The following is a 13,830-nucleotide window of genomic DNA, read 5'->3' as shown; positions in this document are numbered from 1 at the left end:
CTCGGGAGGCAGAGGCAGGTGGATCGCTGTGAGTTTGAGGCCAGCCTGGACTACAAAGTGAGTCCAGGACAGTCAAGGCTACACAGAGAAACCCTGTCTCGAAAAACCAAAATAAATAAAAAAAATAAATAAATAACATATGCATATAGAGGCTGTCCGATGTAGTTCTGCCTCTCTAATGCTGGGATTAAAAGGGTGTGCCACTATGCCCGGTCCACGATCAGTTTTATGGTTACCCTTGGCTGCATAATGAGTCTTAGTCCAGTCCGGATTATATGAGACCCTGTCTTAAAAATACAAAACAAAGTTGGGAATAGCTTTGTACTCCAAAGCCTCCACATAGACCCTCACTGGAAGTCAGAGGTTCTTTTGACTTTATTTAGTCAGGTAATTTATTGTTTTGAACTTCTGGGTCTAATGAGCATCCTGCCGTGGCCTTTGAAGTAGCTTGGTGCAGGTGAGCTATCCCTGGCCCAGAGGTCCTTTTTAAAAATAATGGGTTTCAGCCGGGCGTGGTAGTGCACGCCTTTAATCCCAGCACTCGGGAGGGCAGAGGCAGGCGGATCTCTGTGAGTTCGAGGCCAGGCTAGTCTACAAAGTGAGTTCAGGACAGCCAAGGCTACACAGAGAAACCCCGTCTCAAAAAACAAAATGAAAAAATAATGGGTTTCATTTTGACATTCATACATATGTATCAGTATACTTAGCATATATTTACGTATCACCCTGTCCCATTCTGCTGGTCCCTTTACTGTGCCCAAATTTCTCCCCTTTTTTTGCTTTCTCATATATACATATATGTGTGTGTGTAATGTGTATATGTATGTATATGTATATATACACATATATGTATATATGAATATATTTAAATATGGATTCTGCATATGAGAGAAAATAGCTATTTTGTCTCCCCCAATTTCCTCTCTTCCTCCCATCCCCATAGACGCCTTCCTTCCCCTTCATTGTCCCCTTTCTATCTTTCTGTCTGTCTATGTTTAGCTCTAGATTCTGCTTATGAGAGAAAGCACATGATGTTTGTCTTCCTGTGTGGCTGCTGGAGGTTTGTTGGGACTAGGTCTGTTAGTTACTCTTCTGTTGCTGTGATCAAACACTGTGACCAAGACAGCTTAAAGAAGCAAGAGTCAGCCGGCTGTGGTGGCGCACGCCTTTTGTCCCAGCCCTCGCGAGGCAGAGGCAGGTGGATCTCTCTGTGAGTTCTAAGGCAGCACGGTCTGCAAAGAGAGTTCCAGAACAGCCAGGACTACTGCATAGTGAAACAGTGTCTTGGAAAAACAACAACAAAAAGAAGAAGAAGAAGAAGGAGAAGAAGAATTCGAGTTTCTGCAGAGGGATGAGGATCTGGCAAGGGGAGCGGGGCGGGCACGGCGTCAGGCAGACATGGCGCAGGAAGCCGAGAGCTTCCGTATTGAACCACTAACATGAAGCAGAGAGAACCAACTGGCAGGGGCATGAGTCTTTAATCTGTCCGAGCCAACCTTCAGTGATGTACTTCCTTTAACAAGGCCCGGCCTCCTAAGCCTCTCCAAAAGCACCACCAACTGGGTACCGCGTCTTCAGTTGCTGGAGGTTATTGGGGGTAGTTCTCGTCCAGTCTGCCACGTGTGGGCTCATGTGGTCCAGCCTGAGTTCTCAAGGGCACCGTGTAGCAGAGGCAGCTTAGAACGCCTGCGCCTCCTGAGCTCAGGTCCAGGTTGTTGGGCCTGGGGCTGTGTGTTGTGTGGTGCGTGGTTCCTGGCCAGCTGGGTCTCATTTCTGTCTCATCTCGTTAGGACCTGCCGTGCTTTTAGAGCTCTGCAGTTAGGATTACTGTTACCTTCCTTGGAGGGTGCAGGAAGCCTCGAGGATTGAGACCCCACACTGGCTTCCAGCTGACTGGGAAAGCTATGTCTGTTCATCCCAGGTCTACACCTCTGGCCACACTCTGCCTTTGGATTAAAAAAAAAAAGATTTATTTTATTTATTACATATACAGTATTCTGCTGCATGCATCCTGCACCAGATCTCATTATAGATGGTTGTGAGCCACCATGTAGTTGCTGGGAACTGAACTCAGGATCTCTGGAAGAGCAGACAGTGCTCTTAACTGCTGAGCCATCTCTCCAGCACCCACTGCCTTTGGATTTTATGACTTTGAATCAGTACATGTGCCGGATGCCCTTGATAATTTAATCTCTAAGGGGAAAAAGAGTAGTGGCCCCAGCAGTGGGAGGCTGTCCAGGGGAATTCTATCACCAGCTTGCTCTGGGTGAGGTAAAACTCTCACCCACCGGCTCTTAACCTCTGGGCTTGTGGTGTTCTATTTTCATCTCTCCAGTATCTTCCATCTTCCTGGTGGCTGAATGAGTGGGTGGGATGGTTTGTAGACTGATCTGAGTTCCTGGGAACAGAAACAGAGAGGCCAGGTTTTCTCCCGTTTGGTTTTCACAGTGGAAAAGAGCAAGACTGCTTGGCACAGTCTAGTACCTTCTGAGCCACATGGTGCAGGGGCCACCGGGCAGGACAAATTGGGGTGTTTAATGTTTTCCTCCCTCCCTTCCTTCCTTTCTGTCTTTCTTTAAATGTTTTATTTATTTACTTATTTTGATGTTGGGGATGTGTGACCTCTGAGAGGTATCCTCAGCCCAGACGTCTGAACCTTACAAGGGCTATTTATCATTTGCATGTGTACAGCTTGATCTAACCCAAAGCTCACCCTGCCGGGGATTTCTCAGGAAGCTGATGGGGCCTGACGTAGTGGAGCCTGACCTTGGCCTGTCAGCTGACATCTGTGGCTGGGTGTGGCCCTCCGAGTGTCACTAGGCGTCTCTATGTGGTTGCGGGAGTGTTAACCTCAAATGTACTGCCAGGTTCCTTCCAGGTCTTTACATGCTGCCCTTTCCCCCCCTTCCACCCCAACCCTGCGCACTTCCATGTGACACACGGCCAGGTGCAGGCTGTGGCGTGTCACCGTGGAAAGAACAGGAGAGAGAGAGAAAAGATGGACTCTCTGTGGAATGAAAACATAATGAAACTTTTGTGTACCTTATGGGTGGGGCTTGCAAAGGGCGGCCATGAGTGCTGGGACCCTTGATGTCCACACCAAATATACATGCACAGGGAGACACAGATTTGTATTAAACAAACCAAAAATCCGTAGGGGCTGGGCTATGTGGCTCAGTGCCAAGCACTGCTTCCATTCCCAGCAGCAGGAGAAAGGACAACGTCACCAGGAATAGGATGTGGAAGTTAAGTAAGGATGGGCTGACCCTTGGCCTCCATGTTACTGATGAAGAAACTGAAGCTGAGCCAGGCTGCGGTCAAGAAAATGCCTCAGCCAGGCTTAATGACGCCCGCCTGTAATCCCAGCACTCTGAGAGGCAGAGGCAAGTGGATCTCTGTGAGTTCAAGGCCAGCCTGGTCTACAAAGAGAGTCCAGGACAGCCGGGGCTCTGTGTAACAGAGAAATCCTGTCTAAAAAAGGAGGAGGAGAAGAAGAAGAAGAAGAAGAAGAAGAAGAAGAAGAAGAAGAAGAAGAAGAAGAAGAAGAAGAAGAAGAAGAAGAAGAAGAAGAAAACGCCTCTACTGTCTGGAGAAAGGAAAATTCTTGGAAGCCTCAGGCTGGTTAGCCTGGTATACACAGTGGAAAAAAAACAAAGAGACGACCTCAAACTCTATACAAGCTCCATGATACATACTCATGTCCTTATTCTCTCTCTCTCTCTTTCTCTCTCTCTCTCTCTCTCTCTCTCTCTCTCTCTCTCTCTCTGTCTCTCTGTCTGTCTCTCTCTCTCTCCCCCCTCTCTCTCAAATGCTGGTGTGTGCACATTATGTACATTAATAAATAAAAAATGTAAAAAAAAATGGTGCTTGTGGGTGTTGGGCCCACAAGCAGTGTGGGGACAGGTGGGGTGTCATTTCCCACTGTTGTGGGTGTGGCTTCAACCTGAGGGTTATTTACCGGGGACACACCATGGCCCTTCTGCTTCGCACACCTGTCTTGAGGCGCTTCTGGTATGCCCTCTGAGGACCACGGGACCTCCCCTCCAGCTGTCTGGGGAGAGAGGAACAACACACGGGAGACAGCGTCCCTGGCAGGGAGTGGAGGCTGGGTGAGAGGTGGGTAAGAGGGCCTGCCTTCTGGGGACAGCTTAGTATCGCCTTCTGGTTACTCCCTGTTTCGGCAGTTTGGTGGCAGGTGTGCCCATGAAAATCAGCAAATGGTTTTTGTTGACATTTTCTTACAAAGACTGTCTGTTCTCTTCCTGGCCTTCAAAGCCAGCTTAATCTACAAGGCACAGACTATGTGGTTTGGCTGCTGTGGGGAAGTGGCTGGTTTAGAGACTGCATTCCAGGTGTCATGACCCAACAAGCACCATTCCCTAATCCCAGTACTTGTGAGTGGAGGCATTAAGGATTGGGACTTTGCTCTCAGTCCACGGTTGATTTGAGGCCAACCTGGACTACAAGAGACCCTTTCTCAACAAACAAACAAAACAAAAACCAAAAACTCTAACCCAGATAACAACATAGTAACCAGAACAAAACAAAACACGGGGACTGAGAGATGGCTCAGTGGTTAAGAGCACTGACTGCTCTCCCAGAGGTCCTGAGTTCAATTCCCAGCACCCACATGGTGGCTCACAATTGTCTGTCTGTAACTCCTGTTCCAGGGAATCCGACACCCTCACACAGACATCCATGCAGGCAAAACACCAATGCACATAAGATAAAAATAAATTATTTTAAAACAAAAACAAAGCACATTTCCTAAATGACCAGAACAGGAAGGAGCAGTGCTGGAGACATGGCCCAGGGGTTAAGAGTGCTTCCTGGAGGCCCTAAGTTCAGTTCCCAGCACCCACATTGGGTGTCTCACAGCTGCCTGTAATTCCAGCTCCAGGGGCTCTGACTCCTTCTTGTGGCCCCTTTGGGTACTGTGCATATGTGGCAGACGTGCATACATATAAATAAAAATAAATCTAGGAAAAAGAAAGACATGCAGAATCATGAGAAATTGAGGAACAGTAAGAGAAACTCCTCAGAGGGGGTGGCTTTCCAAGAGAGGAAAATGCTGTCAAACTTGCTTCTCTAGGGCTGGGTGTGGTGGCACACACCTTTAATCTCAGCAGAGGCAGAGGCTGCCGGATCGCTGTGAGTTCGAGGCCAGCCTGGTCTACAGAGCAAGTCCAAGACAGCCAAGGCTACACAGAGAGACCCTGTCTCCAAAAACCAAAAACCAAAAGCCAAAAACCAACCAAACAAAAAAAAAAAATCTTACTTCTCTAGAGGTTTTTATAGGGCCTTGGTGGGAACAAGACAAAGGCTGAGGTAATTGCTATGAGACTGGTTAGTTCTCTGGGCTATCATGGGTGGAGCCACAGATGGCCCCTCGCTGTGCTTGCTCCCTGGATGGATGGATTGATGTTCTTGTTCCTAAGCCCACCCAGCTTGAGTGTTTGAAAATCCTTTCTGCTCATCTCTGTCTCTGACTTTTCTTTTTTTCTTTTTTCTTTTTTTCTTTTTTTTTTTTTTTTTGGTTTTTTGAGACAGGGTTTCTCTGTGGAGCCTTGGCCATCCTGGACTCACTTTGTAGACCAGGCTGGCCTCGAACTCACAACGATCCGCCTGCCTCTGCCTCCCGAGTGCTGGGATTAAAGGCGTGCGCCACCATGCCCGGCCTGTCTCTGACTTTTCTTAACTTTTTTTGTTTGTTTTTTGAGACAGGGTTTCTCTGTGTAGCCTTAGCTGTTCTGGACTCACTTTGTAGACAGAGCTCTAACTCAGAGAGATCTGCCTGAATGCTGGAATTAAAGGCGTGCACTACCGTGCCCGGCTTTGAGACAGGTTCTTGATATGTAGCCCTGGCTGTCCTGGAACTTGCTCTGTAGACCAGGCTAGCCTTGAGCTCACAGAGATCCACCTGCCTCTGCTTCCGGAGTGCTGGGGTTAAAGGCGTGTGTCACTATGTCTAGTTGTTTATTATGTATACTGTGTTCTGCCTGCATGTATGCCTGCAGGCCAGAAGAGGGCACCAGATCTTATTATAGATGGTTGTGAGCTACTATGTGGTTGGTGGGAATTGAACTTAGGACCTTTGGAAGAGCAGCCAGTGCTCTTAACCTCTGAGCCATTTCTCCAGCCCCAAGTCATATATTTTAAAAATATTGTACATGTATTTATTGTGTGTGTGTGTGTGTGTGTGTGTGTGTGTGTGTGTGTGCATGTGCACACATGCATGCATGTTTCATGGGATGCATGGGAAGGACAGAGAACAGCTTGCAGTAGTCTGTGTCACCTTTTATCATGTGGGCCCAGGGATCAAACTCAGGTTTGTTTTAGCTGTAGGTATCTTTATCCTCTGAGCCATCTTGCTGGCTGCAAGCCATCTATCTATTGGCTACCACAAAGATGTTAAAAAGTTTTAAAGATGATTCAGAACAGAGTTCAGTGAACAATTAGGGCTTCTGTCTTCCACTCCCTAGCTCAGTTTGGGAGCTGAGCAATCCATAGGATTTTGTTGGTCAAGTTGGGGTCTCACTATGTAGCCCTTGCTGTCTTGGAACTCCTATGTAGACCAGGCTGGCTTTGAACTCACAGAGGTCCACCTGCCCTTGCCTCCTGAGTGCTGGCATTAAAAGCATGCACCACCATGCCAGGCCTAAGACAGGCTTATTTTAAAGAGGAATGTGGGCTCGTGAACTGACTCAGTGGGCAAGGGTGCTTGCCTCTAACCTAACAACCTAAATTTGGCCTCTGGAGCCTGCCCCTGCCCCTTTATTTTGAAACAAGCTCACTAAACTGCTCAGGCAGGGTTTAAACTCTGAATCTCTGAATTCAGCCTCCTGAGTGCTGGGAGTATAAATACGAGCCAACATGCGTAGCTTTTAGAGATGATTAAAATGCAGTGGGAGAGTGTTGGGGTACACCTCAGTGACAGAGTGCCTGCCCAGCATATTTGAGGGCTTGATTGTCATCCTCAGCCCCATTGACAGATATTTTAAAAAGTAAATGCATGCATGCAAGTAATTCTATTAAATGCAGGGAACTTGCTGTGGAAGTTAAGTATATCTACCAGCTTTCATGAAAGCATAGTGCCAGATGAATGTTCTCTGTTGTGGAAAAGCTTTGGCAGAGCTTGGGTTCGCAAAATGACTACCACAACGGTGCTTTGTTCTGAGAGACTCCATTTATCACGTGGAGCAAATGGCGCTCGGATTCTTTCACTCCAGCTCAGCCTGGTGCTGCTGAGAAATGGAATAACTGAACAGAGAGAGAGAGAGAGAGAGAGAGAGAGAGAGAGAGAGAGAGAGTGTGTGTGTGTGTGTGTGTGTGTGTGTGTGTGTGTGTGCATACGGGTGCAGGTGCCTTCAGAGGCCAGAGATATTATATCCCCTGTATCTAGTTACGCACAAATGCTCGTAACCTAATTTGGGTCCTCTGCAAGAGCAGTGCACACCCCTACAGTGAGCCAGCTTTCCAGTGCACAAGATTTTTTTTTTTTGATATGTATGTGTTGTTGGTTTTGTTTTGTTTTGTTTTGGGGACAAGGTATCATTGTGTAATTCTGGCTGGCCTAGAACTTGTCCAGATCCTCTGCTTCCTCAATGTTGGTGTTAAAGACGAGTGCAGCCATGGCTGGTTCATTTTGGTGTTTTGCCCATGGCCGCATGTGTGCACAGTGCTGGGGAAAGATAGAAGAGCGTGTCAGATTCCCTATGGGCCTTCAGTCTTGTTGTTTCACACATGGGTCTACTCCAAACCAATGGAGAGCCAAGGACCTTGAGCCCAGGACTGTGGCCTTGGTTCTTTGCCTTCGCGCACACACTGGTTACTGCTCTAACACCTTTGAGTTACATCCACATCTCTTACAAGTTGGGTTTTTATCAGAAGCAGGAATATTGAAGAATCCAGACCAAGGAGTTTAGACCTTATCCAGGCACTGAGGAGCCATAGTGTTCCCCTTTGAGCAACAGGATGAGATGTGGCCAGGATGAGATGAGACGTATATAGTTCAGTCTCCTGCTGCCTGGTGACAACGGAAGGGCAGGTGGGCTGGAGGCGGGAAGGGTAAGTCTGGGTGTTAGTGGAAGAGAAAGCTGTTTGACAGTACTGCTTTGGGATCTGAATGTGACCTGGCATGCAAGAGACCTCCCAACATCTTTGGGGTTCTCCAAACTCATGCTAAGCAGAAGTGAGGTCTCTTAGGGTAGGTGACTTCTGCTGCCAGCCCAATAACCCTGGCCTCTGTGATCCTCAGCGAATCCCCAAAGCTGTTTAGAGATGAGCTGTACAGTTGTGTGCATGCTGGGTGGGGCCTGTGTGAAGTGGAAAAGTGACTTTGCAGGACAGCCAGGATTTTGGTACCTGTGGCTCCTGGAACCCAGGGTCTTATACATGCTGGGTAGGTGTTTTCACCCTGAGCCACACTGAACTCCCAGATGGATGTCTTCAACTTGCCTATACATTCGGGAAACTGTACTGCCTTTCTCAAAAGCCCTTGCACACCTGGGCTCTCACGTCTCAGCTCCCAGCAGCCCTGGGAAGGAGACAAGCTGGCATTATCTTCATGGTCTCCATTTGCTTTTGATTTATTTACTTTAAAAGATGTATTTATGTGTATGAATGTTTTGCCTGCATATATGTATGTGTGCCACCTGCATGCATGGTGCCTGCAGAGGCCAGAAGAGGGTGTTGGATCCCCCAGAACTACCGTTACAATTTGTGAACTACCATATGGGTTGCTGGGAATCAAACTTGGGTCCTCTGGGAGATCACCAGTGGCTCTTAACCACTGAGCCATCTCTCTAGCTCTAATGGTCTCCATCTTGTAGGAGGTTCACAGATGGAAAGTGACTTTTCTGAAGCTACACAACTAGCCTAGTCAGAAACTGTGTGTGTGTGTGTGTGTGTGTGTGTGTGTGTGTGTGTGTGTGTGTGTGTTTCAAAATGTCAGAGCCATACCATGTGTCATTGTCACAGCCCGTCACCCCAGTAGACAGATGGGCAGGCCATGACCCCGAGGAAAAAGCTCATGAAGTGCAGTGAGAGTTTTTGTTGGGGCCAGGGTTGAACCCCAAGTCTCTGACTCCCAGACCTTCCTCTCCATGGCTTCCCCGGTCATGGAAGTAACAATGTCTTTTATGCCTTGTTCCAGGGAAGCTGGTTCCTGACAGTGCATCTCCCCTCCCGTCCTTACCAGAGGTTGTGAGACCAGGGCCTGTGGCTACTTCTAGAAGAAACCTCAAGATTGAGCAGGAAAAGAAGCAGCTTTTGGAGCCGGCTTCCTTTCTGGATACAGGTGCTCTCCCTTCCCTTCCTCTTCCTCTTCTGAGTTTTAGATTTATTTATTTTTATTTTATGTGTATGGCTGTTTTGCTTGAATGCATGCATATAGACTGCTTGCCTACAGTGCCCATGGAGGCAGAAGAGGGCATCAGGGCCCCTAGAATCCCCTAGGGATGGTAGCGTGCCACTATGTGGGTTCTGAGAACCAAATCCAGGTCCTCTGCAAGAGCGGCCAGTGCTCTTAATTGTTGAGCCATCTTTTCAGCCCCATAGATTATTTTAAGTTATTTTTTTTTTCTTTTGAGGGTATGTGTGTGCATCAGAGCACATTGTACAGTGAATTAGAAAAGGGAAAATATCTAGATGTGGTGGTGTATCCCTGGAATCCCAGCTATTTGAGAATCTGAGGCAGGAGGGTTGGGATTTCAACCCTATTCTGGGTTATATAACTGGGTGGCTGTAATTGGGTTTCGCTCAGAGGCTGAGGGCAGGGATCCCTGTGACCCATGGCAGAGCGTTGGCTTGGCAGGCACAGGGACTAGCTTCAGTGCTCAGCATCAAAATCCCCCAGTCCTTAAATGTGTTAAGTTTATAAATACCATTTTTGGAGGGGGAAGGAAAAACTGAAGATGAGACCTTGGGCTTTAGGCAGACATGGTAAGTGCTCTACCACTGAGCCATCCTGCCCCACCCCAATCATTTTCATCAAAAGAAAACAATAAGGATTTGCTCAAGGCAACTTAAATCATGGGACTTGAGCACTCCTACCACTCATAAAGCATATGCTGGTGTCCCAGGGCCTTGCAGGATACAGTATATGTGTGCCCAGGCTACAGCTGTGGGACAGTCGGCCAGATTATTGATTTTAAGTGTTTCTTTTTTATTTATTTATTTATTTATTTATTTATTTTTAAAATTTCTCTTAGGTTTGTTTTATTTTTTAAGATTTATTTATTTAATATGTATAGAGTGCACATTAGATCACATTATAGATGGTTGTGAGCCACCATGTGGTTGCTGGGAATTGAACTCAGGACCTCTGGAAGAGCAGTCAGTGCTCTTAACCTCTGAGCCATCTCTCCAGCCCCCTATTTATTTATTTTTGAGACAGAGTTTCTCTGTGTGGCCTTGGCTGTCCTGGACTCCCTTTGTAGACCAGGCTGGCCTTGAACTCACAGCAATCCACCTGCCTCTGCCTCCCCAGTGCTGAGATTATAGTGTTTCTTTTTTTAAAAAAAAATTTACTTATTTTTATTTTATGTGCAATGGTGTTTTGCCTGCATGCATGTCTGTGTGAGTTATAGACAGTTGTGAGCTGCCTTGTGGGTGTTGGGAATTGAACCCAGGTCCTCTGGAAGAGCAGTCGTGCTCTTAACCTCTGAGCTATCTCTCCAGTTCCCCCCACCTTTTTGTTTTGTTTTGTTTTGTTTTGTTTTTGTGTTTTGTTTTGTTTTGTTTTTCGAGACAGGGTCTCTGTGTTATCTTGGCTGTCCCAGACTCACTTTGTAGACCAGGCTGGTGATCTGCCTGCCTCTGCCTCCCAGAGTCCTGGGATTAAAGGCGTGCACCCCCACCGCCTGGCTCAGTCGGCCAGATGACCTGAGGGCAGCCAGCAAAGACTCCCTCCCCCAGGGCTCTGTTCTCCTCTCCTGTAGCCTGTGGCCTGCAAGCTCAAGACCCCAGACCCAGGAAATGCAGCTCACTGAGAGCTCTGAAGCTAGCCAGCCCTGCATGGAGAAGCCATCCTTAGAGGCTTGGGTCTGAGGCTGACCCACCTGTGACTCACTCGTCTTACTCATTGCTCAGTTCCTCCGTCTGTAAATAGCGTGAGGCCAGAGCCCATTGCTTCCTGTTGCAGGGAATCAGGCACCTCAGCTGGGTGGAGCCAGAAGCAGGAGGGTGAATGCAATTTCCAGGCCAACCTGCTTTCCATGGGGGGTCTCTGCCAAGTCCAGAGGTTGCAAGTCACAGTCTATGTGAGGCAAGAAAGAGGTCTGGTTCAAAACAACTCAGTAGCCAGTCTTATTCAAACTTCTAGAGTCTGAGCCTGGGCAGTTTTATTTTAGACATACTTAAACACAGTGCACCTTTGGAAATTTCCTGGTGATAATTGTCACAATAAAGTTTAAGGTGTGAATATATTGAAACTCTTTTGCAAAGTACATGTGACCTGTTCCATAAGGCATCTGAATCCGCTGGGAGGAAACCAGAGAGTTAGGCTCAATTAAAATTTAGATGAAGCCGGGCGTGGTGGCACACGCCTATAATCCCAGCACTCAGGAGGCAGAGGCAGGTGGATCGCTGTGAGTTCGAGGCCAGCCTGGTCTACAAAGCAGGTCCAGGACAGCCAAGGCTACACAGAGAAACCCTGTCTCGAAAAACAAAAACAAACAAACAAACAAAAAATTAAATGAAATGAATCTATTCTTACCACTAGCAGAAGGATACAGCCTTAGAGCCAAACAGTGTGCTGAGCGGAAGTGGGGTTCAGGTGAGGTTTTAACATCAGAAAGATGTGCATTACAGCTGTCCATGGAATCCAGGGCAAGGCTGGAAAATTGTTTTGTTTCCCTCAGTTGTTTCTTATTTTTCTTCCCTTTTGCACGTCAATAGGCAGGCTGCACAGAAGCAGAGGCAGCTGTCTCTGCCTCATAGCCCGTTGTCCTCTTATCTCACCTGCAGCCCATTATGATCTCCCAGGCATCCCAGGCCCTTATGGGAGCCTGAGTCCATAGTAAGTGTCTTCAGTCATCACAGGGGGCCTGTGTAAATTATCACTCAGGTGTGAGCATGACTGGGCCAGTGCAGACCACTCTGGGCAGGGATAAACACAGTGCCATCAGGTTAGGGCTGGCTGTCCTGTCCTGACAGGTTCTTGCTGGGTGGTGGTGGCACTACTACTTCAAGGCCAGCCTGGTCTACGGAGTGAGTTCCAGGACAGCCAGAACTAAACAGAGAAACCTCGTCTCAAAACAAACAAACAAACAAACAAACACATAACAAAAAAGAAGGAAAGAATAGGAAAAAAATAATTAATCTTATAGCTTAAGGGGTTAGGGAAGGATCTAGTGTGTTTTAGGTCACACTTGGAGTTAGACTGTGGGCCCAAGGACCTTGTGCCTTTTGGAGTTTTTTATATCGAGTTCCAGGCCAGGTTGCGTAGTGAGACCCTGTCTCAGAAAGGGAGAGACAGAGACAGAGAGACAGAGAGACAGAGACAGGGAGAGAGACAGAGGGTGCTGGGGAGGCAGTTAGAGCTAGGCCAAGGACTATTTCCTGTTACTAAAGACACTGAAGGAAGGAGAAAAAACATGCTAAGCTGGGAACTCTAATTACTAACAGGTAACCGGGTCCTTAGAACCATGCCACACTGCTGTTTCTTTGCTAAAGGGAGAGAGACTGAGAGGGTGGGTGGTGGTGGTGGGAAACGGGGGGGAATTCACGGGTGCCCCTCTCTGTACTTTCACCTCTGTCAGCTTTTGTATGGCTCACTTTTCTGGGTGGCCCTGGGAAGCAGGTGTGCCTAGTCACTGGGCTGTCCCTGCAGTCCTTCCCACAGAAGCGGAAGTTGCTCTTTTGTTTTCGTAGTTGAAACAAGAAGAGCCATTCTTTCCGTCTCCTATTGAGGCCCGGTGAGCCCTGGGAAAGCCCCAGATTCCAGGCTCATGTGCTGTCCAGGGAAGCTGGGATTTGTCTGAGGGTTTTGTTTTGAAGACTTTTGTGTTGAGATGAATGGGCCCCAAAGGGTGTTCCTGTCCTTCCATGAGCCTGGGTAACACTCAGCAGGCTGAAAGCCATACACTAGGCTCCTGTGAGCCAGCTATGGTGACAGTGCCTGCGGTGTGTGTAGTGTTTGTGGTGCACTGTGTGTGGGAGGTGTGGTGTGTGTGTGTGCGCGCGCGTGTGGTATAGTGTGGATTGTGTATTTGCATGATGTGTGGAGTTTGGTGTGCTTTATAGGTGTGGTGTGTGTGATGTGCCTTGGTGTGGTGTAGGTTGTGTGTGTGTGTATGGTATGGTGTAGGGGTGTGTGTGATGTGTAGAGTTTGGTGTAGTGTGTGTGTGTGTTATGGTGTGGTGTGTGCGCGCATGTGATGTTTCTTTTCACGAATCTGCGGTGTCTATACAATGAAAGCAGTGCATTGAAGGCTCTGTGCTGTTGTCCAGGTGGCATACACAGCCCATGGCTACTTCATCACCCGCGTTACTCGTCCTTGCCCCACCATCTGGGAAAGGCTTAGACAATTTTTTATTTATTTTTATATTTTGGTTTTTCCGAGACAGGGTATCTCTGTGTAACAGAACCCTGGCTGTCCTGGACTTTCTTTGTAGACCAGGCAGGCTTCAAACTCACAGAGATCCGCCTGCCTCTGCCTTCCAAGTGCTGGGATTAAAGGCATGTGCCAGATAATTAAAAAAAAAAAAAGAACAAAAACAACAAACAAACAAACAAACAAACAAAACATTTAAAAATGGGAAACTGGCCGGGTGTTGGTGGCACAAACCTTTAATCTCAGCTCTTGGGAGAGAGCTAGCCTGATCTAT

At 47.7% G+C, this 13,830-nt stretch overlaps 1 protein-coding gene across 2 annotated transcripts in view; it reads left to right on the top strand.

Moving 5' to 3' along the window:
- The window catches only part of IRAK2 (interleukin 1 receptor associated kinase 2), a 57,213-nt gene that overhangs the window by 20,245 nt on the left and 23,138 nt on the right, over positions 1–13,830 (top strand). For both annotated transcript variants that reach the window (XM_084766463.1, XM_084766462.1), the window contains exon 3: positions 9,155–9,298. In XM_084766463.1, coding sequence (XP_084622589.1) covers positions 9,155–9,298 — 144 coding nt within the window. The remainder of the gene's footprint in view (positions 1–9,154; positions 9,299–13,830) is intronic.

This window comes from Acomys minous, assembly GCF_964271855.1.
Source record: "Acomys minous genome assembly, chromosome: 17".
Lineage (NCBI taxonomy): Eukaryota > Metazoa > Chordata > Mammalia > Rodentia > Muridae > Acomys > Acomys minous.
Note: the sequence above shows the minus strand (reverse complement) of the source record. Positions and strands in the feature narration are given on the sequence as shown.